The following is a 26,652-nucleotide window of genomic DNA, read 5'->3' as shown; positions in this document are numbered from 1 at the left end:
TTTAAGGACTTGATCAAAAACCCCCATCAGAGCATTGCATAAAACTAGTTCCTTCCTTTAATTTTTAAATAGAAAAGGCTTTCCAGTGTCAGGTTTTTGTCTCATTTGTGTTGAACTACTTTGTGAACTACTTTCCAACAACTTTTATTCTTGACTAAATAAATATATAGACTTAGACTGACTTTATTGTCATTTTGTATGCACAGGGGTGTATCCAGAACGAAATTTCGTTGCATACGGCTCAGGACAACATTTTGAGGTTTCAATGTTATTTGGTTACTCCAAAATAAATGGAGTAACCAATTATTAATAATATATGTGCAGGTATTACAATTATCACGATTCTGATTTATGCATTTGTCTTTATGATTTAACTAGAGGCTTCATCACATTTTTACATGGACTTTCTGATGTTCCTCACTGCATGATTGCGTTTCCTCAGTTCTGCAACATTTGTAAATGATTCAACACACTTCTCTATTTTAGTGTTTTGCTTTTTCAGCTGCTTTTAATCTTTGTGCAGCACTTTTGAGCTACACCTGTCTGTAAAGTGCCAACTCAGCAAATAAAGCTGGATTGTTGTTCCTTAGAAAATAGCAGCAGCAGCAACAACTAAAAACCCTTGGAGACTGAGTTAGTAGCAATTTCATATGGACAATGTGACAGACCTACTGTAAATGTAAATATGGAAAACATTTGCCAAAATATTTCTGGTGCTTGTAAGTTGTTGGCTTTTGAATTAGGCCTATTAGATTCTATGAAGTATCCCTGTAATCTCAGTGGTACTTCATAGTTTCACTGGGAGTAAATATGTCATCAAAAGACATATTTTGATGATTCTAAGCATAAGCTATTTTGAAGGGTCATGCTGATTTTTTCATTCCTGCTTCACTTCCAGTCGTCACGTAGAATCAACTTTAAAATAGTTTAGTACTAACAGATTTCTCTTTTGAAGAGCATCAGTTGACATTGTTTTGGAAATTATCTTCTGTAAGTTTAAATGTTCTGTTGTTGTAAGCCAAGACATTTAACCCTAATTTTTTATAGAGTATCAGTAAGATTTATAATAAAAAAACAACAACACAATTGTAGTAATTACTAACTGTTTTGTTTAGGTCCATTCAGTTTATAATCTCTTGCACTGCTATAGCAGGAGTAAAAATAGCCATCCAGAAATATTTAAAGGATATATGACCATGCTTTACAGGACAAATTAGTAGAAATATGTTAAGTTAGAATGAAATAAAAAAAAAAAGACTCAAATATTGTCATGATAAACAGATAAAACAAATAAGGAACACAACACAAAATAAGTGTTTCTATTTTTTGTCTCCATCTGGTGGTCTATATATTAAGATGCACCATCCTATTCAAAACTGCAGAATCATACACAGCTAACCTACCAATTTCACAATTAAAAAAAGGATTTGCTGTAATAACAAAAAAATAACAGGCCTTTTTATAAAAACAAAAAACAAAAAAACCTCTACATAAAATGAAGCTGGAGCAAAATAATCTAAAACCACTGGCAACAAATTAATAATAATAATAATAAAAAAACATTTTATTAATATCACAATCCACAATTTTATCCAAAAACAATTTCTATTTGTAATACATTTGACTTTGTTAAACTCCTACAAGAAAAATTACTTTCAATCAATCACAAATATTGCAAATAATAAAGAAGTTTTTCAGCCATGGACACAAACGCCTGCATTTTAGTTAGACACCATTTCCCTGGTTTCAAATGCTGAGAAGTCATGTAAATCTTTCTCATCTGTTGTCTTCCACAATAATGCTCCTCCTGGGATATGTGTCTATGTCCACAAATATATAGCGAAATTCATATTTTCCAGTTTCAGCGTTCTGAAAATGATAAAACAGATGTCAAGAACAAATTAAATATAAAATTAGAATATTCCCATTAGGACTACTGTCTTGCAAAATATATATATTTTTTTACACATTGTCATGTTATAAACAGAATCTTTATTCTAAATAATTAGGATTTTATGTGATAATACCAATTTCACATTCTAACAGGACCAGTCTAAACATACAACTGAGGAATAGCATAAATCAAAGCATAAGAATCAATAGAATAAGCCCAAAAGTCCGTGCTAAATTATGTTGAGAAACTGGCAAGATTTAGAAACTGTTGTTCACAGACATTACCTATCCACTGAATAACTTATCAGACTTTTTTTTTTGTTATAAAATTGTTCAAACCACAGGTCAATTTACTTAGGCTTTAGAATTACGCACAACTTTTTGTCTGTCTTGGACATAAATTGAAAATAACATTCAAATGTGTATTTTTGAAACTGGAAAAATGTGTAAAAGTATGAAGCAGTATGAATACTTTTGCCATGTAAAGTACACACCTCTTTTGACTCCGAATGCACCGTTCCTTTCAGGCCTTCCTCGGAGCCTTCAATGTAAAATTTAAGTCTCATGTGTTTTAGCCCATCCTTTATGTACTCCATGTGACTGAGTCGGAAACAGAAGCAAGCACAAAGTTACAGTGAAGCCACCACAAAGACACTGATCTCTATTGAGAGCCATATAAAAAAACCTTCCTAAGATATTTTAAGAATTTTGTTTTTATATTAAAGTCCACCTGACTTGCTGCCTCCTTCCTCGACGAGTGGTCTCACCATAGCATTTGATTGGCTCGCCAAAGGCACCGATCACCTGCATTTCAGATTAATTTAAATGTTTCAGAGTTGGTTACATGTGTCTGAACTGAACCAACAACAACAAAAAAATTGCCACCTCTGGTTATAGTGGGAGATGCAATCGGTTCTCAGCTGTCTACTGTCTTACGCTACATTCACACTCCAGGCTTCAATGCTTTATCCCAATTTTTTGTGAAATCCATTTTTTTTGTGTGTGTGTGGTCAATAAACATTTCCAAATATATTTGACTTGTATGTGATCTCCTGTGGGAACTGCAAACAACCTAAAACTGTCCTGCATGCGCAGTAAAGGATGCAGTAATGTCACACAGAGGAAGCATACTTGGTGTTTGCGTAAGTAAACATTGATGGTAATGGTGGAGCATATTTTGCAATTTTAAAGTTGCTGTCCAAACGGAGCCAGCACATTGGCAACTTATTGTCACAGTTTGAGCACAGCCTTATTCTTACCTCTGGGTGCGATTTGACTATGTCAAAAGCTCTGCTGTAGACCTTGTTTGGGCTTGAGGAAGAAAACAGCTCTTGAAACACCACATACAGCAGCCCACCTAAAACAGAAACACACAATCTACTAAAGCTCACTGGTATTCCAATTGAAATGATTAAGATAAAAGTATTCTGGGTGACATTAATAAAACATTGTCACAGGGCTTTCAATATCCTAATTCTATGTGTTCTCATTCTCTCATTAAACTAGATTGACGCTAAATGTGGACTGGGGGGAAAAAAATGGATGGATAACAGATTGGGACTGATGCTTCATAGACCGATTGATAGATGAATAAAGGATAAATGCAGATGGATTAGTGGATGGATGCATGTAATATTCACATAATTAGAAAGTGAACAAAGTCTGGGTATTCAAACACTATTTGTTTCTATAATTTCGCAGACTGAAAAAGAACCATTTTATTTACCTGTCACTCCCAGTCCGATGAGAACTACTATCAAGTAGGTGAAATCTCTTCCAGCTTCTTTCACTGCAGTAATCATGGGATTGGCGGTTAAAAGCGGATTATCAGATCCAGTCTACAGAATGTCGTCGAGCTATAATGTATTTAGTGGGATGCAGTAAAGAGCATTTAGTCTGAACAAAAATATTTTTCTATTAAGCTTACAGAAACGACGGATAAAGAATGACTCTGGTCATTTTCTTGTCGCCTTGCATACCTTTCTGTGCAGCTGAAGGTTTAGGGGTCCCACTCTGATACCTGGACACAGACTTGCCTCTGTCTTCGGGGCTGCTTCTGTTTCTGGCTGTACAATGGACAGACGCAACTTGGTGTCTCTGACTTGCAGTGAGACAGTCCAGTGAAGAAACCTTTGTCCCGAGACGGACAAATATTGGTGCTGTGCATAAAGCCCTGTGCGTGTGGACAACGTAGCACTGGTGCTCGCAGAGTTGTGTCGCGGTTTGTCTCAGACCTCTGTGCAGGACTTTCAAAATGTGAGCATAAGCCATGATTATTCTGGTTGGGAAGCCGGTAAAAAGAAGAGATAATTACACTACCGCCCTGAATAACTATGTAAAGGTATATTAGTATGACATGGATACAAACTAAACTACTCCAACCTCAACCGAATAGTGTCAAACAATTCAGAGCGCAGGGCGCATGACTTTGACATGCCCTTACTCTCCCACATTTGGGTTTATTTGGAGGTGGCATATCGCCACCTACTGGACTGGAGGATGGTCTGGAAGAAGTAGATGTAATGAAAATAGATATGTTTATTTATCTGGAATTAAGTATTCAAATGACGATGCCATTAACAACAAGAAAGAGGGCAGACCGAATTTTGATTACTTTCACAATTTCTATTGGACGTGACACAAATTAGAAATAAGGCAGAGTGGTTTGGAGACTAGTTTAGAAACGAAAGGTTGTGATGCATTTGACACATGGAGGAGAGGGACAGTGGGTTTATTCAGAAAGAAGTTATTGAATATGGAGCCAGAGGAGAGAAAGAGTGTTATGTGAAAGAGGAGAATGCTGGTGATAGGTTGAACTAACCAGGTGATCCACTGCGTCCCCAACAGCTAAAAATATAGACAGCTTAAGAAAGACAATATTGTCTTATTCTATTTCTGCTTGAAAACATAAATAGCTTTTTGAAGAAAAGCGTTTTGGCTCATAAATTAATCCAAAATGAGCAAAGGAACTAAAAAGTTTCATAAACAATATTTGACACCCAAACTATTCCATTATTGAAATGAAATATTTTGAGTTTTTGTACTCTCTGATTTGATTTTCTATAAGTCAGCATAATTTAAGATGCTGCCTTGTTCATATTTTCCTTTGATTCTCCAAGATTCAGCTAATGTGGTCTGCTCATTAGAATGTAGAAGTAACAAAACCTATGTGGAAAAAAACAGTCACAAAAGTTAAATCAGAAAGCATTAGTTTATTGAAAACAATTCAGTCCAGCATTTTCTTAAGTTGTTGTCAAATACAAGCTAAATTAGATAAACAAAAAAAATACTAACAAAAACAAGTGTTAAACTTGAATTAAGTATGACAGGAACAAAAAAAAAATAGTGTGATTGAAGTGTTATTAAATAAATGTTTAAAGATCAACAGATTAATTTGTAAGTCTACTGTGGTTTTAGGTCACATATTCTGAACTGTCATTTGTATTTATATAAAAGGAATTTGACTCTCAACTGCAATACCATGGCATCAAAATTGAAAATATGCAATGGTCAGTATGTTTTGTATGTGTATGTGAAAAATGTTTTTATAAACCTGATTCTGTTCTTTTTTCACCTAAGAGCAATTTTACATTAAAGGTACTTGACTTAAAATAAAAGTCTGTCTTCTATCAGAAATCAGTTGCTCCATTGGTCATCAAGCCCAACCTGATGTGGAACTGCACAGGAAGGGGGAATTGCACCTTTTATCATCCAAGGCAAAGAAGAAAACGGAAGAAAAAACTTTATCAGTAACTTAAAAAATATATTCTGATCACAACACTCTACAGCAGTAAAGTTACTTAGGGTAACAGTTCATCACTGAGGATGCACACAGGGGAGAAACTTTAGCTCCAAATGATGTCAAACTTGGCAAGATGCAGTGGAATGATGCATCTGTCTGATGTATCTGCAGAGAAATAAAGACACTATTACTGAAAATCTGCTCCAGGCCCTGTTCCGTTCCAACCTGCTGCTGGCCTGCCTCGGATTGAGCCGTTTCAGATTTGTTCAATTAGAGATTGTAGCATTTCCACCTTAGAAATGGCAGATGGGTTTGCATTTACATTTGTGGGTACATTTGAGCATCTGTTACATAGCAATTGTGCAAGCTGTGCTAGATACTTTTTGAATTTTCTTTAGATGTTGGAATATGAACTAAGAATCAACAGAAAAAGTCTACAAATTATGAACAGAAACAAAGTACTTTATTGGTACTTGTCAGTGTGTATGACCCTGTGTTTATGTAATGCAAAGAGCACAAATGTAATCATGCATGAAGTACATCACACGAATAACAATAAAAGCAAATAGTGTTGATGGTGGTTACAGTGAAACGAAAACCACACATTTACACAAAACTCTAAGAAAAAAATGTACACAAAAGAGTGTGGATTGAATGTTAGTTATGTCTGTCTAATTTAGTTTTTGCACTTATCACTACCAAAAATGTGACCAACTCATAACAAATTATCATATTTAAAATTTATTTAAATAATTAAATTAATTTAATTATTTTCTCAGAATTCTGAGATTAAAATCAGAACTGTTTCATTTATTTTTTTTCCAGTGGCCCTAATCCTCTTCCGTAATAAACTCATCACTAGCTGCAGAGATAAAATGGCGGTGGTAAAATCCTCCTAAGAAGACACACACACGTTTTGTACATTTTGTGTAGCTCTAAAGGCTAAGCGAGGCCAAACGTTTAAGATTTATTGCTTTTTGCGCAAGAGGTTTTCTTGCCTCGAAGCTTGACATCTTCACCTCCCCCTTTTCTTTCTCCTCGTCTTCCCTCATGTTTTGCTCACATATGTTTGTAATTAGCTCATTATTCTTGAAGTATATTTCAGTACTCAATCCCTTAATTATAGTTCATTAGTTAGTCGATTTGATTCTTGATTGTTCATTGTCTGCGGAGCAGTAGATTGCATAATTAGAAGTCCGATAAGGGAGTTGTTGGCTGAATATTTTTGGAATCTATTTTTGTAAATAAGTGTTAAACATATATTCCTGTCTTTTTATCTAGACAGGAATATGATCATGTAAATCTCAAAATGTAATAAGTCATTAAACCGGGAGAAAAATATTTGAGAGATCATTATCTGTATAGTTAATCATTAATTCATATCTGATATAATAAATTAGACTGCTTTTAGCAAAATGGTCCTTGTTGGGGAAATGTGTGTGAGTGGGATTGTGAGGTTTGGGAAATTTGGAGTGTAAAACAGTTACTCTAATGCATTATTCATGCCAGGGCAGCCTAAATCTTACAGCTCTGATGTCGGGCAAACAGTAAAGTTGGCATTTTATATCTTAAACCTCTTGAAATTAAGTTTTGTGCTCCAAAAACATTTAGGTGAATGTTGGGGCAGCAAACCATATACTGGGTTTAAGAAAGATTAAGTCATGCCAAATGAAAAAAAATTAAACTACACAAATCCATTCAAATTACTGACAGAATATACGGAAAACAACAGAAAAAAAGATTCATGTTTTGGAAAGACCAGAGTCAAATTTATTACTTCAGCCTAAGAGCAAAGCCATGTTATGTCATACAAAATAGTTTTAAGTCAACAGTGTTCACAAATTTGGTATTTAGCTTTTTAGAAAGAATTACATTAAAATAATAAATTTTATTGTGTGTTTTAGCACTTAATGGAGCCATCTAAAAACAACTGCTGCAACTAATTTATTTTTTCCATCTTGGACTGTGACTGATACATGTTCAATTAAACACCAACTACTGCCTGTTAAAGCTCAATGTGTAACATTGATTTCATAATGATGACCAGGATATAATTATAATTAATGAATGTGTAAATCATTTTGATAATCCTCATGACTGTAAACACAAACCATTTTTATCTGTTAGTTTTCTTACAGAACTATTCCAGCTATTTGGATAGCTAGACTGTTCTTTTTTGTAGACATGTGATAATGAAAGTACACCCTATTTCATCATTAAATGTTTACATACAAGAAAAAAAACATAAACAATATGATTACAAAAATGTTCTGGTCCTCAGATCATTTTAAAATTAGGTAAATGACACATAAATACTTAATTGTTGTTTTAGAAGCAGAACTTGTCAATATCACCCAATATGCTGTTTTCATGCTTGCTATGTAAACATGTATATTTTTTTGAAACTTGAGTAGCTGCATTGTGGTTCAATGGCTTACAAAGAAACCTAGTTTAAAAAAAAATATGCTCAGGCATCAATTTTATATGTATCTGATGCTGTACTATATATAATTTAATCCCTAGCAGAGCCAGGCTGAAACAATTTTCTTAGGCATTTCAAAAAATACCATGGAACGCACATTCATTAAATTGCATGTGCATTGCAATTTAATGTCATTGGCATTGAAATAAATGCATGTGCTATTCAAAAATATTACTGCAATAAAATAACACTCACATTAAAAAACCTTAACCTCATACAAGCTAAGCTATCCAAATGCTCCCTCTTCTCTGATCACGATTTTGTCACTTTGATATGAAGTAGTTGACACACAAGTGATTTGAACATATTTTGTTCAGTGACAGAATAAATTTGACACGCTCCATCTTTCCAGGAGGCACTAAGCCAAACAGAGATGCATTATTTGATAATTTATGTTGTACAAAGCATTCCTCTTTATCGTTTTAGTTCTGCAGAAGTTCAGATACACCCAAATAGATGACATAATATGAAACAGTTTTGACTAATATTTATATAGTTTACATTTGATGATGAGATCCAAGTGTTTGATATCACTGTAATCTTTAGCTCCTTCCATAAATGACCAGATTCTTTGACACCCTCAAAATGTTAACCTTACTTTCAATCAAAAGAAACACACAATATTAAATAATTATGTCACAACTAAATCTTGTACCGATATTAATAAAAAGTCTAGGATTTTGAGATATTAATGGTTTGTTCAACAATCCGAGGACAAGCTTAGTGGACACATGAAGGAACTGATTAACATCTAATGAATCAAAAAAAAAAAGCTTAAGTATTACATTTATTTTAAAAAGCATTGGCAAAATAAGCCCTGAAAGATAAGTTGAACAATGTAGAAACTGTCACTTAATTTTTTTCCTATTATAAAAGTCTCTTTTCATACAAAGATATTGAGCTTCAGTAGAAGAGAAGTGAGTCAGACTTAAATATTTGTCAAAAAGGCAAATTTTAAAGTGAAAGTTTAAGTCAAAACGTTAGTCAACATATCAAAAGACAGCAACATCAAACTCAAATTAGATTGTGAAAATATGATTGAAGAACGCCGTGTAGTGATTTAACCACACACCATGCAATGCATTTGACACATTTGTGAGTGCTATTTAAATAGCATCTAAAGGTCATACTGTGTATGAATAAGTGTTTCTTTTTTAAATTTTAATGTTAGTATCTTAATGGTTTAATGGAAAATAAAAGAGCATGCACAAACCACACACCTCTACCTTAGATTATCCAACATAAAACCAAGCTTTCATAAAATCACAATAAAAAATTAGTTTACTAATATGTAGTGTTAAATTCAAAGAGAATAGACCAATTGCAAGCCTGTGTAATTTGTTGTGAAAATCATAACATGTATGCCATTGACTGAAAAAAGACATGCTGAAAAATTAACTTAGACATGTTCAATCAAACGTCTTTTGTGGTCAGAAGGAAGTTATGTTAATGACACAGATGTTTCACAGCCCAAACAGAGGTCCTTGAACTGTATTCCTTCTATAAAAGTCAAAAAACTGCACCAGCAGCAGAGAGGACTGTTTTTCAGATATCCATCCTTTACAACATTGTGGCTAGAGTATTTCCATCTAGTCCTTTGTTATCTTTGCCCATGAATACACCTCCAGTATCCATTTCATTAAAGTATCCCCTCATCATCATCATCAGCATCATGCTGGTGTAAATCTCCGCTCCGCTTTGTCATGTGTCAGTGACGCCCGTTCGTACTGTTCCAGGATAGCACTATTCTCAAGAAGTCTACATGATGGAGACAATGCAACATAAAGTACAGTATAAGCAGACACAGACACATTAAGACAGCACATTTCTCACACTAAGAGACAAAACAATGAGCAGTAATTGTTGGAACGACTTACTTATATGCACACATGAAGCTGCGGCCCTTTAGAGCACAATCACGTTTTACTTCATCAAACAGTTTTGACTAAATCAAACTATCAGGAATTAGTTAGATTAAAAAATAACTCAACAGTTTCATATATTACTACTGGGTGCTTACAGTTTCTTGTGCCACATTGGGTTTTTTGCAACTTCATGGAAGCAATGTCATGGAGCATTTGCACATAAAATGTTACACACAAGCTTAATAAGAAGAACTAATATGTCATGCAATTCTATAAGAGGATCCCCATGTAGGTGTAATATGGGATCTCAGTGCGCTATTTTAATTAAGTGCAAAATTGTCCTTAGACTTAAAGATCCAGAACTGTGCTTGGTTTTAATTTCTGTGCTTCGATCATAGCAAATTAGGTTTCTTTATACTGACTACATGAATGTTTTTCTTTTTCCATGGGTCATTCCTTACCAACTTAAACTTTCCCATTTCAGACCATTGATAGCACTGAAGAAAAAAAATGTTAGTGAAAACTTTTCGGACTTTCTAAAAGTAAAATATTAAGTTGTAATTTGTTCTAAATTTGTTCAAAATTAATGTTTATACTCATTTTGCTTATATATTGGCATTAAAATCTGATGCCATTTGAGGTGAGACAGTGCACCAGTGACAACCCCATGTCGCCATAGAACAGGGTTTATCAAAGAGAGAATTTGGGAGTGGAAGAGTGAAAATGGTTGTTCCTGACCTGTATCCTATTGAATACTTGTGGGATCAGCTTAGGTGTGCTGTTCATGACACAATGACCAGCACAAGCACGGTGGCTGACCTGTGACAAATGGTGATTGAAGAATGAATGACACCCCAGAGTTGTGCGCGACCAGTTTGGTGACCAGCATAGAGAGGAGATGACAGACTGTTGTGTTTGTGTACTGTTTATCAACAACCCAAACCCACTACAGAACCTGTCTGCTAATTGACAAAATTGTTATAATTCTACTCTTGGTAGTCAAACTTCATTCTTGCAATCCAAAACATTAAACCAAACAAGCCAATAATAGAATAAGCGGTTTAGAATTGGCGGAGACAATTCTCATGGTTATAATCCAAGATTAAGTTGCATGTAGTTACAGTGAAAATTCGTAAAAGATAGTAACAAACTATAAAAAGATTAATGTTTTTTTTTTTATTTGAGGGAAAGAGTGGTTTTAGGTCACATAAGAGTTTGTCTTCTCTATGATGCCAGAAGTCTTCAATCTACCAATGAGGAGAGTGCAAATTAGGAAGGTCATGTAAGTTGGCAAGGAATGATCTGGGATTCTACTTGGAGAAATAATAAGAGTTATAACATATTAAGTGGTATCAATTTCAAGAAAAAATGTCTAGAAATCCATGGTAATGCATGTGAAAATGGCTATTAGAGAAAAGGCTTTTTAATGATGAACATACTCACTTTAAAAGCAAGATGGCTACAAGCAGGAAGACCATCTTAATAAACAGTAAAAATTAAAAAAATAAAAATGCATACAAAACTGAACTGGTAAAAATAACAAAAAGCCCATGCAAAAGTCACAGAAAAGGAAAAAATAAAAAATTAGACAAAAGTATATACTGACAGGGAGAGATGTCAATTACACAACAAAAAAGGTGTTGAGTGTTAGATAAGCGTGCTTACCTTGGGATTGTCTCCTAGACCCTAGTTGTGTTGTACTCTGATTCATGTTTGCTCAAAGAGCCAATGAGGCAGAACCTGAAATGTTATGTCTCTTTCATTTAATATCAAACTCATTTTGCATAGAGGTTAGAATGCATTATGTGCTACACACTGTAAATGTAATAAACTTAATTTTGTCATTTGGTGGGCTTAAGGAGCCTTGCATGCACAATTGTAGTTAATCATTGCAGCACAATCAGGAATATCCTGTAATGAGTACATAGAAAGTGCATGTGAAGTTCATATAAAGTTTCTTAAATGCTATATGATTTCTTCATACAGTATTTTTTGTAAAAACACAGCAGTTTTCAATCCATCTAGATTAAATGACAACATATTTATTTTTGTTAATAAAATAGATGCTAATGTTAAGAGAACATATTTTTCTTATCACAGTGTGGAATCAAATGCATATTTTATAATTTGCATTATTGTAAAAAATATATGGAATTTCAACAAGGCACCAATTTAAGCCCTTTTGATTATTGTCAGATTAGATACTAAACAAATGGCATCAATAACAATAAAATGACAAATCTCAAAGAACAGGTTGAATTAAATACAGCTGTCAAATACATATGAACAATTATAGAAAGCTACCTGGGATGCGTTACAAGTTTGAGGATGAGCATGCGAGATGAGACATTCTGTATTTAGCCCTTTGTTAGAATTTGGGATGGCAGAAAACAGGTGAGTAAAGAGGGTGAACTGAAAAGTGAATGGTAAAATGGTAAATAAACAAAAAAAAGGAAGACTAAGAACAACGCTCAAATAAAACAACAACAAAAAAAAAACATAGGTGAATATTTGTTGCACATTTCAAACTTTGTCATTGTTAACTATGGTGCAGCTGTTCCTTCCTCATCAGAAATCTATGGATACTGACCGCTGTACTGCCTTTTCGTGGCGCGACAGTCGGTGGCTCGTCGTGGGAACTTCTTCCAGGTCATCGTCCAGGTCGCACCCATTGTCTGCCGCCTCTTGCGAGTAGCTGTGCTTCATGACTAAGATGCTCCTGCGGTTCCCTGTGGCTGGCAGCAGCGGCCGCACAGTCATGGGAGGCTGTGGAAGGTCTGCGAGCAGAGCTGCCGCGGCCCCTGAGTCACGGGCACTTAAGTTACTCCGGCTCCCTCGCCCGCTGAGCGATAGCTGCGATATGTGTGCGGATCCAGGGCAGGAGGGGGAGCCACAGTGGTGGTCATGGATGCAGCGGGAGGAGGCCTGGCGGAGGGCATGATAGTTTTCGAAGTCCTCCGCCAAGTCAACCAAATCTGCAGAGGCTGCTGTGGGTGTGGCAGCACTCCGTAAAGTACATAGCTCATAGTGAGGGGGCTCGAAGACCTCCTGAAACATGGTGGGGTCGAAGTCTTCTCGTCGCAAGATGTACTTTTTACGCGGCTGCTTTATCTGAACAATTACTGAGACAATGAGGAGGATGAAGACGATGCAGCAAGTCACACCAATTATGGCCCCATTTGTGGAATTCAGATTGTCCAGGAATTTGGTATTAGTTTTCTCTGCAATGGTAGAAACACATAAAAACCTATATGAAGAAAGAAGAATCTCATGATAAATAAGAATATTATTTTCTCAGTAATAGAAGAGTGAAGACAAAACATTGAGTGTTAGGTCATTAGATATAATAGTTAATTATCTGGTCACACTTTACCAATGTAAAGGTAGGTAGGTAGGTATTTGTGGCATTTCATTAAGTCACACAGACTTAAAGATATCAAATGGGATTGAGTATTTACCCTCATTAATATTAGCTCAGATGTTCCAAAAAGAAGTTGCACCTCGCCTTTTTGCACCTATCATCAAGCATCAAGCAATAATGCCTCTTTTTTTAGCGGAAACGGTAGAGTTAATTTAGGATAGTTGGTACCTGCAACAATCGTGACCTGCAACAATGTTCTGCAATTGCAGTTCAAAACGAGGCTTTCTGTTCATCTTTTCGGTGTATGAAGAAAAATATATGCATATATACTGAATTGCTACTTTTTTATCCTGAGGACCATAGTTGTCAAATAAAAGTGACAACTCTTAGTGTACAATGGAAGCTGTGGTGACAATGTGTGCAACGGATGAGAAGGCTGAAAGATTGGAGGAGTTAAAGTGACTTTGCTGCAGCATTTTAAAGTATTATCGGTCTGTCCTTTCCCTTCTCTCATAATATGTGTAAAAGAAGGCTTTGATAATACAGCATTATTTAAGACTTTTCATGTTAATATGAATAATTAAGTTTATTCTTTTTAATTGGCAAAGAGGCACATTGCCTAACACCCCAAGCACTTGACAAGCTTATTTGTAAGCCTTTGCCAATAAAGAATCCCTGGGTGTAAATACTAGGAAAATATGATGCCATACTGTTGCTGGAAAAAGTTCCTATATATAGTTTATAACTTCTTAGTAAGCATGTAACTAAAGGCCAAGTTCACTGATTTAAAAGGAACCCACACTGCATTTTATTTTCTTAAAACCAGAACTGGGATATTCTACACTCTACAGAGATTCTGTAAAACACAGATCAATTTTCGTAAGTCTTTATATATATTTTTTAAAAACACAAACATATTTTTCCTGCCATTTGGGAGACCTTAGATGGTTGTTGGAGTGCAGAAAAAAGAGGCAATTCAAGCAAGAGCAGCCATTATCAACATTGTAAAAGTTGGTTATTTTATAAATGTGCCAAAGTGATTCAAAATATCTTAAAGGTGATTAAAAATAATGGAAAGCTGCCATAAAAGCTGTTTCTTACTCTGTAATTGTCTCAATAATTTCTAAGCTTTTCCTCAAGCTAAATGCTTTAGCAATCAAATGCTACCCGCTCCAAAAGCTAGGTAATTGCATTATGTGATTTATTGAAAAACTGTTAATTTAATTGGCAGGGTCAAGACCTCTGTGTTCATCCACTTCATCAAGTGAACCTGTTCTTTTGGCCTTGTCATACAAAACAGACGTCTCTTGTTAAAAACTAATGGGTCCAATTGGTGCGGAGACAGACCAAACAACTATTGGACACTGTTGTCCGGTTTGATCTGGATTTTTAAATACGCAGTGCATAATGACAACTAGGAACTTTGTTTCACTGCTAAAAAGTAGCAGAACAGATATTGGCATAAATAAGCAAAAAAACTGAAATAAAAAAATCATAATAAATAACATGAAAAATATGTTACATATAGGCACATACGCTACCTTGCAAGAATCTTGCCTTGCAATTTTTTTCTTATTTTGTACTTAAGACTAGCACTTCTTCAACATATTTTTACTTATGTAAAAGTAAAAAGTAGCCATCCAAAAAAATTACTCAATTAAGAGTAAAAAAAAGTACAGGCCAAACAAAGAAGCATGTGTACAAACAATAAGTTTCCTTTTAACTTCTACTGTAAGTTTGTGTGATTTTGGGTTAAAACATGTTTTTTTTCCACAGTTAGTGAAGTTACTTGGAGTAGGTTAGGTATAAAGAAATTTGTCTTAAGTAAAAGTAAAAAGTAAGCCCAGGAAAATTATTCCTAAAAGTTTTTTTTCTGGCAAAAAATTACTTAAGTAAATGTAACTGAGAAAGTTTAACTAGTTACTACCCACATCTGTTCTTGGCATAACATGAAAAGCCAAGAAAATACAATAAAGATGTTGCTTTGTCTTGTGACAAAATGTAAAAATGTTCAAGGGCAATTAATACTTTTACAATGTTACTGTGTGGTGGTCCTGTTGCAGGAACCTTTGAAAACACATCTATCCAGCCTTAGACTTCCTTACACATCTGCATCTCACCTTTGCATTGATTCTCATCCCAGGGGTAGACACAGTTCTGTATGCCATTGCACACCAGAGTGTAGTTTATGCACATGTTGCTGTGACAAAAGAAGGCATCAGCATCACATGGAGCTGCACAGAAGGGGAAAAAAAACAGAGTTATCAAACACTAAAATCCAATAATTTAACATTTGACATTAACATTTGACCTGTCCCTTTAAATCTGATGAGCCAGATGTTCACATTTTACAAGAGTAAGTCTAAGAAATAATATTTGCTAGATCACAAAGTTGCATTTGAAGTCACAGATGGGGAGAAGCTGCAGTGTGCCAGATTTTTGAGGAAAAATATTTGGATCAGTATTACTCAGATCAGATCAGTTCCCTCTGCACACATCTGTTCTTCATGAATTTTCATCACTGCCCTCCTCTTCAAAAACATCTTGGGTGACAACTTGAGGATACAAATTATTTTCTCAGAACATATCCATATTATGCTTGTATGAATTATGTGACTTTTTTAAAATCCTCCAAACCTGAATAAAACCTTTCCTGATGACTGCAGATGGTTATTTCCCCGCCCTTCCCGCAACTTTCATCAAGAATCATTGATTATTATTATGGAGCATGGAGTCTACTTCAGTAAAGGCTCTTCTGATGAGGCATGTTTAAGCTAGAGATTTTGATATCTTCACCTTCCTGTGATGACTGTTTGTAGTAAAGCTATCTGTCAGCAGGAAAAAGACATGAAATCAATATGGAGCTGTTGCTAACGCCATTGTCATGTAAATGTATAAGTGGAGGTTCAGAATTAAAAGTCAAGGTGCCCTTGTTCTTCACAACCAATCATACTAATGTACAAGCCGGATGAATGGTCAGTAGCTCTTAGCTGACAATTCCAGAGAAAAAAAACCCCAATGATACATTAAGCATGCATGCTTGATACATTGCATGCTTAACGTATCAAGCATGCAAATGATCCATAATTACGCTACATATTTAGACATACAGCAGTTTATTTATTCTTCATTTAGTCCATAAATAACAAAGAAGGAAGTCAATGTAACATCCTGAAAAGGTTGAGATAATTTATAGCATGTTTTTTGTTTGATAAATCAGACATCATTTATTAATGGGTGGAGTTTTCACCAGTTTCTAGAGTTTAATTATGTCCCACGCTGCTTATTCATCAAGGACTTTGTTCACCAGAGTAACCAAAGCTCTTGTCAGCTGCTTGCTTTATGTGAATTTGGGTTTATTTTGGCATACAGTTTTGATGATATTTATTTCTACACCTAGTAAAGTTGCAAAAAAAAAAAAATCCTTAAAATGAATTAATATTTATTGCAGTATCATAATATCACACTGTAGGCCTTTCATTTGAGTATTTATTGAGTAAAGGAAAAAATAAAGTCTTGCTAAAAATTCATTATATTGTGATAATAAAATCACCCTTGGCACAATTGATGGTACTGCCAACAAACCCAATAAAACTAATGGAACACAAGCCTTTTTTGCTTATACTTCGCTTTTTAATCTTATTGGATGTAATAGTTCCTTATTTGCTGTTTCCAAATAAGACCTGACACAAACATACATTACTTTTAGCCCCTGGCTTTTAGACTGTGTAATATATTCATCTTACCACCATGTAAAGTGAGCAGGGTGGTGAGGGAAGTAGATCTCTAAACCCTTCTCCTAGAAACTGCAACAAAGAGTGTTGTTGTTGAATCACTATGTTTAGACAACAACCGATAATATCTGAATGCCAAATGGTTGAATGGAAATTATGCCAGAAAAAAATGCATTTTTTTGTCCTATCATCACAAACCTAAACAGATGAAGTCTTCTAATCTCTACCAAGATTTTAACTGAAACTTACAACAAAAACAAAAACAAACAAGCAATGCACTTCAGGTGATTCTGATGTGAAACAAAAAAAGGATGTGTTGGAAAGCACTTTGTGTTTATCATTAAGTAGAGTGGAGAATCTGTGATGCTGTGGGCCTGTTTCTCTTCCAAATTCAAACCTTGTTAGAGGGTATAGATTACAGATTCTAAAATATCAAGATACTTTAAATAAAATCTGGTGGCCTCTCCCAGTAAACAGAAAGTGGGCCAGCTGAATGTGCAGAAGAGAAGAGTTCATAGAAACCAGGACTTTAAAAGCTCTATGAAAACTGCAGAAAGAAAAATGTTAATGTTATATCAAGATATCTTAATGAATGTAACCTCCCACATTGTATGATATCACAGGAGAAGTGTTGTACTATTTGTAAAATAGATTGTAGAAATGACAGCAATAATTTTAGTAATTGATATTGTGCTAAAAATGTGGGATTTCTGTCACGTCTTTTGCAAGGCCCAAAATTGAATCTCCACTCTGCTTAATATGCATGGCCCATCTTGCTGGCATTTATTTGTATGTGAGGCATGTTTTAAGATGTCTTTAAATAGTGAATGTCCCACAAGTAACTCCTGACACACAAGGATAATGAATGGCTCTCTTTGGTCATTAGTCGTTTGTTACAGAGGAAGTGTCCTTCCCCTTCTCCTGCCCGTCTCATGTTGTCTCTCCTTATCTCTTTCTTTCTCCTCCCTCTCACACAGCACTGTCACTGGCATTAAAGGAGCTTTGCAGAAGTGTGGCAGAGCTGGGGACTCTCTGACAGTGTTACCACTGTGATGTATGGCTGTTGTTATTTCAGTTCTCCTCCCGATTGAGTAATAACGCACACAAAAAAAAAATAGAACAACTTATCTCTTTCTCATTCTCCTACGCATCCCGCCTGGACCTTTGCCATAACGTCCTGAATCAAACTATCCTCTCTGTGTGTATCTGAAGGCTCTAATTCTCATTCAAAAATTCTCCGTATGTATGTTGATCTGGTTGTCAGAGAGTGCAACGTCCTACATTATGTGCCAAACCTATGACAGTTTGTTCTAGTTACCAGCCCCTAGAGGGAGCCCACGTCATCTCGTTTTGCCACCTCCTGTTTCTTCTATTCTCCTGGAGGTGAGACCAGACATAAAGACCGCAGTCTGCTCTTACCTTCAGCAAAATTAATTTCAGGACATTTTGTAATAAATGTGCCCTTTTGCCCACAAATAAATGTTCACAGTCATGAGTGGAGAGACATAAATTAACTCCTAAAGGAGTGTCTGGAAGAAGTCTTTGGGTGTCTGCAGAGCCAAAAAAGGGTCTTTGCTGCAAAGTAGAAAACCGGCTTGTTGAGAATCTTTTAACTGAAAAAGTGAATGCCAATCTCTATTTAATTGCTAGCTCTTTGCATTACAGGAGCCTGGAATTGGTATTTCAATGTGATATGAATGAAGCACCCTTCATGATTACTGGCACCCTTTATAACGATGTTTAACACGCTTCAAAATACATTTAGATTTTATTGCAGTTGCATAATCTTACTCTGGCAAAAAAACAAACAAAGACAAAACAAACAAACAAACAAACATTTGTCCAAGTAAACAGCCAGAGCAATAAATTAAGTGTAAAACAACTAAAACTGTGAAAAACAAGCCAAGATGAGGACAGAACCAAAACTGAACGGTAAGGTAAAGTAACAACTCAGAGCTGGAGATTTGCATGTTAATGTCACCATCAAGACCATAAATTCAACTGTGCACTTGAACAAGAAGAGATTAAGATTGAGGGTTCCAACAGTTAAAATTACAGGTGGGTCTGGTATTAAAACAAAGGATGCCATCATATATGGCAAGGCACCCTCAGATAGCTTTGCAACAAAAGACAACTTCGGAGAACGCTGTGTAAATGTGATGTAACTAAATATATTTTGGATGGATGGATATATTTTTCTGATTCTGATATGCAAATATTTTTAAAGTGAAAAAAAAAATCAGTTGAATAACTCTGAATGTGTTTCACTAATCATTAAACAAAAGACTCATCCATGTACAACTTGCCAAGCAGAGACTGAGCGTGAAAGCTGGCGAAATTCATAGAGTGGCATTGGAACAAAAATGTTATTCAGGTTGTTTGCTCAAAGTCTGAAGTCTGTGAAAAATTTGCTTAACATTTATTGTCGTTTTTGCCTTATGAGTACAAAACCTGAGTTTGAAGCAGACTCTAATAGAATGAATGTTTTCAATTGCCTATTCTGTGTGGTCTACGTGGAGCACCATGCTGGTGTAGCGGGGATCACTTCTTCCTGACAGCAATAGTTTTTGCTCACCTCTTACAATGAAAATTTAATGGATGGAAAATTATGCTTTCTTCACAAAAACAAGAAATTTTCACCTATTACTGCAACTTCTATACTCAATTTGCCTTCTATGAATCATCCATCCCTTTTGTCATTAATCTTGATTCATCTGAGATGCAGTGAAATACTCCAGTCCAACCTGCAGTGGCTTCTTGATTGCAACAGAAGCTGGGATAACAAGTGTACACACATGGCATAATCTAATCAAATCCATGCAAAGATCCCACCACTAAGACAATTGAGTGAATTTATTTAAAAATTGGCATGCAATGTTGGTCTCAAATGCATCACCGCACACAATAAAGAAGCTTTCCAAGAATAAAAAAAAAAAAAAAAAGAAGTGATGTGTGTAGTGAAGCCAGAGCAAATTTCCATCTGCAACCCCAGAGACGTGTTGCAGATGAGATGAAACAATGCTGACGGCTGAGATGTCACACAGGCACATTTATCACCTAAGACGTAATTGCTTCTTGGATGAAGGGTTTTGCTGTCTTATGGCTCACATTTGTGATTGTGGACTGCAACGCAGGACTGTATGTGTGTGTGGAGAGCATAGGGAGGTTAGTTTGAATAAAGGAAGATATTTGCATTCATGAACACTCTGCACACAAATACATCTCTCTGGAATTTCGCAGCTGTAAACAGTTCTCTAAAAGCTGTTGGATCCACTGGGAACAAACAAACAAAATGTTTAACATCAGGATAGGCTGCGCTGAGAGTTGCAAATGCATCCCCTTCAACCTTCTGGTTGCAGTAGGTGGACATATTTGGAGATTGTCCAATCATTAGTAATTTGCTGGGTTTTTTTTCTTATCACAGCAAAAAACACTTTGTATCAAATGAGGTTGCTGTTAAATGCATGTAACAAAATGGACATGGACAAATTATAGTCTCCATTTTCATTGTTTTTCAAAAGCAGATACATTATTATGAACAGACCTTTCTGAAAAATTAAAAAAATAAGAAAAAAAGATTTGAGTCACACCCACTGAAACAGGATATTACTACCAGACATGAATGATGTATTTTTTAAAATTTTCCGTGATGGAAATTCCTCGCATTGATTACTGCATGGAATGTTTTTTAAGGGACGTCTCTTGTTTTTTTTTTATGTTTTAAAAGGGACTATATCAACTGGACGTGTGAACACATTTTGGTAACACAGGAAAAAAAAAAAAACTGAGAAAAGATTTGAAAAAACTGAGAAAAGATTTGCTATGAAGATCATCTTCTATACAAGAAGGTACTAAAAGGGAAAAGCCGAGAAGAGGACATAACACAGTTCATAGGATAACAGAGACAAATGGTTTGAGGGGCAAAATCAGTCAGATTACCATCACCTTCAGAGTTCATATTCGTGAGCATAAAGTCAGGGAGATGCTTAAGTTTGTAGTGTTTTTTTTTTTTTTTATCTGTCTACTGTCAGGGCAAAACATCAATTTAATCTCTCCAACAGACATAATTGCACAAACGGTAGTTTCAACTGTGACTGTTTTTATTTTAAAATCCAGTCAAAAAGCAAATACTTCTCTTGACTTTTTCTTTCTCACCCTAAAAGTTGGCATATTATAGTAATCAAACTTGAGTTGGAGACTTTCCCATCACTACTTTTGTTGTGAGTAGCTAATGTGCCATCACTCTTCATCAACTTTTGTCAACATTCTTAGCGACCTTGCTTGCTTCTTTTTCTTACATTTTTTTCTGGCATATTTCTTAAATTTGGCAATGAAACTGAGTAAAGCTACTGCAAGATACAATCCAAGATACAACACTATTGAAAAATTATGCCATACGCATTTAATCAACCCGGTCATTTTTTTCATCGTATCTGATTTTTGAGCGAACTTTAATTGTTGGCAACAAGAAACAGTCTGCAGTAAAGTTGACTAAATTATTTTCTCTACCACTTTGCTTTGCAGAGATCGAACCCATCTATGCATTCAGTGTTGACAGAGTTGTTGTGGAACCGCTCAGCTGTGGTCGATGCTGCTCTAAATGTGAGGTCTGGCTGAGGACTGCCAGAATGACTTAGACTGAATCGTTGCCCCGGCAACAACCCATCATGGCTCTGCACATTGAAAAAGGTCTTCTATAGGGACACACACAACACATCACAAGTATTTCTACAGTGAGTGGTGTTATCTATTCTTACAAAAAGCATGTGTCCTGCTGTAACAATCCATGTAGAAAAGTAAAAATATCTACACAGTTTGATCCTTTTTTGTGGAAAAAATGATATTTCCTTATTTCAATAACTCTCTTTTACCACAATTTGTTGCAAAAGACAAGTTCAGCTGATGTTTTGCACCTTTTATTATATTCAGAAATTACTCAGACATACATTCCTTGAACTGCCTGTTGGGCTTTATGAATTTCCCTGTTTATCTAATGAAACATGAACATGACCACTTCTGGCTTTTCAATCTATGTCAGCGTCCAAAAAGCTTTACTTTGATATAAACACACCTGAGCAAAGTCACATGGATGCAAGTGTGCTTTTTGTGAAATTTGTCTTACGTTCTTGGTAGGTTGTGAAAAGGATGCGGAAGCGGCTCTTGCGGCTGAGCTCGTCTGCCCACATCCGGATAACTCCCAGCGTGGAGACCAGCATGATGTCGTTGGCCACTGTGGAGCAGAACTTGCTCTTCAGGTCTTCCACAGAGCTTACAAAGAAGGATATTAGAAGACGCATTTTACTGCAAAATGGACATAACCACTGCACCTCTAAATAACCCTCCCTACTGACTTCATTTTGTTATTAATGCTTCTTTTGTCATTTCTGGCATCTACACTTACAATGTGTGTGATAGAAAGACTTTTGGGACATGGGCCAGCTTTGAGCTAATGCAACCGCACACCTGGATAATTATCTTTCTCACAGCTGATCAAATCATCCTCCTCCTCATTTTATGGCTGTTGTCAAACACAAATGACTATTTTCTTTGGATAGTCATTTGTGTTAGAGAACTAGTTAGACACCAAACTAGTTCTCTCCAATAGCACAGAAATCCTGAAAAAAAAAATCCCCCTAAAAACTTACTGTAAATAAAATAAAATAAAAATACTGTAATGCTGTTCACCAGTATCCTATCAAGATAGCACATTTCTGGATTAAATTACTTCTGGTTTGGTCTTGATGAAACTAACTATAGTGTCACAGTCAAATTATTTTAATACAGTTTTTGTTTCTGGAGAACTAGACAAAACATACAGTGAAAAATGAGAAACCTTTATGTTTTTTGACATTTTTTTCATTAAGCTTCATTATTCACAGAATGATAATGTAAAGTCTGTTATATAAAACTTTGTTTTATTTCAATCAGTCAGTCAAGCAATCAGTTTCCTCTATAAAGCACCCTTCATGATGGAGGCAGTTCGCTGGAATCACATAATAAAGGGTATTTCTGAACTGGGTTTGAGCCATCCAGGGTCACAGTCTGGAGGTGAAAATACCAGAGTGGTGACGTAAACTGAAACTGGTGGGATACTCCCTTTTGCTCCCATCTCTGTAAGAGGGCTGGTGGATATTAAAAGCGATATACAGTACAGGCCAAAAGTTTGGACACTTTCTAATTGAATTCAATTAGAAAGTGTCCAAACTTTTGTTCTGTACTGTACCTTCATCTTTTCTTCACTTCCCTGGACCAACCAGGGGAGTCATTGCTCATATTCTTTGCTTAATTTCTTAATAAAACAATAACCAAAATGCATTTTGATCAGTTTTTGATTGACTCAGTGTTTCACCTTAGGTAAAACTTATTTACTTCCTTTACAAGTTTTAAAACAACTGCATTTCGTGTTTACTCGTGTTGTCTCTGACCAATATTTCAATTAGTTAGATTTCTGGAAACGGAGTGATAAATATGCAAAAAAATAAATAAAAATAAAGTAAAGGAAATCAGGAAAGGGACAAACACTTCATACCACTGCACACAATTTTATTTGAAAATCCTACCTTCCTCCGTCATACACTGCTACAAAGTTGCGCTTGCATTCATTGGAGTTTGCCATTTCATAGTCCAGAAAACGCAGATAGATCTGGGACAACACAAGAGAGCAGATTGGACAAAAACAGATTAACTGGAAAAATTGAACTATTCTGTTGTAAAAAAAAATGGAAAAGATATATAGCACATTGGGGAAGAATCATCAAAAAAGCTTTGGTTTCAATCTTCTACAATCTTGAAATTAAAACATCATTTATCATTTCACAGTATTTCTCCTATGCTCCCTGATTGCCTCTGCATCAATGCCAATTATTTATTCATCAGGCTGAGATCAGAAAGCATCATAGCATCATTGCTAGAACGCATCATTGTTCTGCTGTGCACAGCCCTCACCATCATTCCGGGTTAATGAGTGGACAGCTATGACAGGGAAATGTGACACTTTTGAACGCCCAAAGACACAAGCTGCAGATCTGCCGGGATAATGGACTTCGCAATGACAACCTGGCTTTGACAACATGACAAGTGAAATGTATCGGAGCACAAAAACAAGGTAAATGCTTCCCCCGGGGTCTCATGTAAGGGTCAATAAGCTTTCATCGAGCCAAAAATGGTCAATGTCAGCTTCTCTATTCTCACATCTAAACACTTATTTGTTAGGCATACTTATACACCAACACTTGTACGTACAATGCCTTGCAAATTTTGTCAAACCACTCAAAGTTTTTCACATTTTGTGATGCTACAACTACAAATTTTGAAACGTTTCATTTAGATTTTTTGTAATAATAGATTGATACAAAATAGACAACAACAGTGAAGTATACAGAACAGATTTGTTAAGCCCAACTTACTTTGATACCACAATATACGTATAACCTTTCTGTGAAAGCATTAGAGGTTTGCGAAAAAACAACATTATGAACACACTAAAAGCAGAAAGTGGGAACATATAAAGCAAGATTAGGTGGTTCTCTAGATGTCTGAAAATGGAAAATGTACACCATAGCTGAAAACCATCTAAACGAACAAACCCAGTATATAATATTTATACAGTAACTAAGGAGTACTATCTTGACCATCAATCTATATGTAGATAGGGGATTGATATCTTCTATAAATATATGTATTTACTAATTGGGTGTCTTCTAATGGAAATTTTTTGAAGTGGATTTTAGATAGTTGTACAAGAATAGAGAGGGCTTAATACAAATGCATTCCTTTTATTTCCTTCTATTACATCAAATTCCAGCAAAATATATAGAAGATTTTAGTTGTGTGCCGTGACCAGAGTGTTAAGAATACTTGGCCATGTACACACAGCAGATGTTAAGAAATTTGTTTATTATACATAATGTATTAATAGAATACCATTTTGATGTTTACACCTGTATCTTAATCAGTTTAATAATGTCAAATCTTTAAACATCTGCTGAACGGTCAAAGTCATTAACAGTCTGATAGATGATGCTTCACCACTAACTGGAACATTGGCTAAGCAGCATAATTATCTGACAAATAATCTGAAAGGTAAACACAAATGAAAGGAATTGAATGCTTTTTTTCAGCTGCTCCTTTGATGAACTGGCTGAAGAAAAATCCAAGGCCAGATGGCAAAACACGAAAAAGAAAGATGTAATCAAAATTTATAAGTCAGAATTATTTGCTCTCTGAGGAAAAAAAGAACTGCTGCTTCCGTAATAGCCACAGCCAATAATGGTGGAGACTCAATCATTGACTGAAGAAGATAATGTTCTCTCTGTGGCTAAAAGGTACCCAGAACACAGCATGCTGCTCCTTACAGTCAGAGTGATCTTTGTCTTCATAAAATATAAGCAAAGTGTCGGAAAGTTCAGACAGATATGTTGGAAAGAAATAGACAGGACAAACATGTTACATGGTGGAAATAATCTTTGACACTCCCAAGAGCTGCCAGGTGTACTTGGACGTCTGTGTAGGCAGAAATAACAAGCGGGGAAAATGTAGCTGTAAAAAAAAGACACAACCAACAGACATACATGTATTTGCAGCCTGATGTTTTATTTTGCAGGCTTGTGTCTGATTAGATGTTCTTTCATGATGCCTTGGATACCAGTAAAAGCTCATTAATTTTGATTTTGTTCTCCCCCTGTGGTTGCTACAAATTCTCTTTATAAAAAAATGATGTTCAGATGACACATGCTGGTGTAAAGATCTAACATCATCATTAAAAGTGGTGCATTGCTGTCACTTCTGGCAACAACACATGGCCATTACTGCTTTCTGCAGGTGTGCCTACCCTTACGACGACTTTTTCTCTCTCTCTTTGCCATCTGCCTTCCACACTTAATTTCCATCCCTTATACATTTAGACCTTAGATAAAATACATTATTTAGCAACCCCAAGCCCCCTACCCTCTTCCTTTTCTTCACCCCGTTTTTCCTGCCTTCTCTCTGGAGTCCGCCGGTGCAGTCTAATTAGAGCCTCCGGCATAGGATGTCATTATCTCTCTACTGTTTCTGGCACACTGGCAACAGTGCAGCACTGTAAGAGCATAGGGGGTATTGAACAATTTGCCAAGATTACAGCACAGCAACATGTATGTAACATATAAAGTAAGGGAGGTGGGTAACATAAGCGTGTGTCTGCACTCTCTGACAGAAACATGAACAGAGGTTTTATACGCTTCATGAGTTTTGCAACTAGAACCAGTGAGAAGTTTAAAACCGTGCACCTGTAAAGATTGAATCATGCTTGAAAACGCATTCGCGTTCATGCCTATCAGTGCCAGTGAGTGTAAACCTTTGGCCCTTGACTTGCACTATGATGCGCTTTTGCAGCATGACATTTTAAACTGATTTTAACATTATAAAATATATCACTTTTCAATGTTCACGTTATGTTGGTTTTTCATTAATGACATCTTTAAATTGTAAAACTGACTCACATTCTTTGGCATGCATGCAAATGTTGCACTGCACCAAATCAGTTACAGAGTAATATCCATGCTGAGTAAATAATAATAAAAAAAAGAAAATCAGTC

The 26,652-nt window shown here is 35.7% G+C and overlaps 2 protein-coding genes across 6 annotated transcripts in view; both read right to left on the bottom strand.

The window, feature by feature from the left end:
- Nucleotides 1-1,288: 1,288 nt before the first annotated feature.
- On the bottom strand, nucleotides 1,289-4,364 carry timm21 (translocase of inner mitochondrial membrane 21). The gene is made up of 6 exons (XM_044103861.1): nucleotides 3,873-4,364; nucleotides 3,620-3,682; nucleotides 3,153-3,250; nucleotides 2,624-2,697; nucleotides 2,388-2,493; nucleotides 1,289-1,869 (listed from the first exon to the last, which is right to left on the bottom strand). The coding sequence occupies exons 1-6, from the start codon at nucleotides 4,162-4,164 to the stop codon at nucleotides 1,777-1,779; spliced, it is 726 nt and encodes a 241-aa protein (XP_043959796.1). The 5' UTR covers nucleotides 4,165-4,364; the 3' UTR covers nucleotides 1,289-1,776.
- A 739-nt stretch (nucleotides 4,365-5,103) lies between these two features.
- The window catches only part of neto1l (neuropilin (NRP) and tolloid (TLL)-like 1, like), a 68,620-nt gene continuing 47,071 nt past the window's right edge, over nucleotides 5,104-26,652 (bottom strand). Inside the window, exons 7-12 of one of the 5 annotated variants that reach the window (XM_044103857.1) lie at nucleotides 23,638-23,720; nucleotides 22,200-22,345; nucleotides 15,464-15,577; nucleotides 12,573-13,203; nucleotides 11,648-11,722; nucleotides 5,131-5,800 (exon numbers count right to left, since the gene is read on the bottom strand). In XM_044103857.1, the coding sequence (XP_043959792.1) occupies nucleotides 11,662-11,722; nucleotides 12,573-13,203; nucleotides 15,464-15,577; nucleotides 22,200-22,345; nucleotides 23,638-23,720 (1,035 nt within the window). In that variant the 3' untranslated portion in view covers nucleotides 5,131-5,800; nucleotides 11,648-11,661. Of the gene's footprint in view, nucleotides 9,876-11,647; nucleotides 11,723-12,572; nucleotides 13,204-15,463; nucleotides 15,578-22,199; nucleotides 22,346-23,637; nucleotides 23,721-26,652 lie in introns of those variants that run through there. The other 4 variants (XM_044103858.1, XM_044103859.1, XM_044103856.1 and 1 more) reach the window with 4 other exon arrangements.

This window comes from Gambusia affinis, linkage group LG21 (assembly GCF_019740435.1).
Source record: "Gambusia affinis linkage group LG21, SWU_Gaff_1.0, whole genome shotgun sequence".
Classification (NCBI taxonomy): domain Eukaryota; kingdom Metazoa; phylum Chordata; class Actinopteri; order Cyprinodontiformes; family Poeciliidae; genus Gambusia; species Gambusia affinis.
This window is presented reverse-complemented; position numbering and strand designations above follow the sequence as displayed.

Coding starts and splice junctions, on each gene's coding strand:
- timm21 (XM_044103861.1), bottom strand. CDS start 4,164: ATGGCTTATGCTCACATTTTGAAAGTCCTGCACAGAGGTCTGAGACAA. Junction 2,698..3,152: donor TAGTCAAATCGCACCCAGAG/GTAAGAATAAGG, acceptor TCTGAAATGCAG/GTGATCGGTGCCTTTGGCGA. Junction 1,870..2,387: donor TGCATTCGGAGTCAAAAGAG/GTGTGTACTTTA, acceptor TATCATTTTCAG/AACGCTGAAACTGGAAAATA.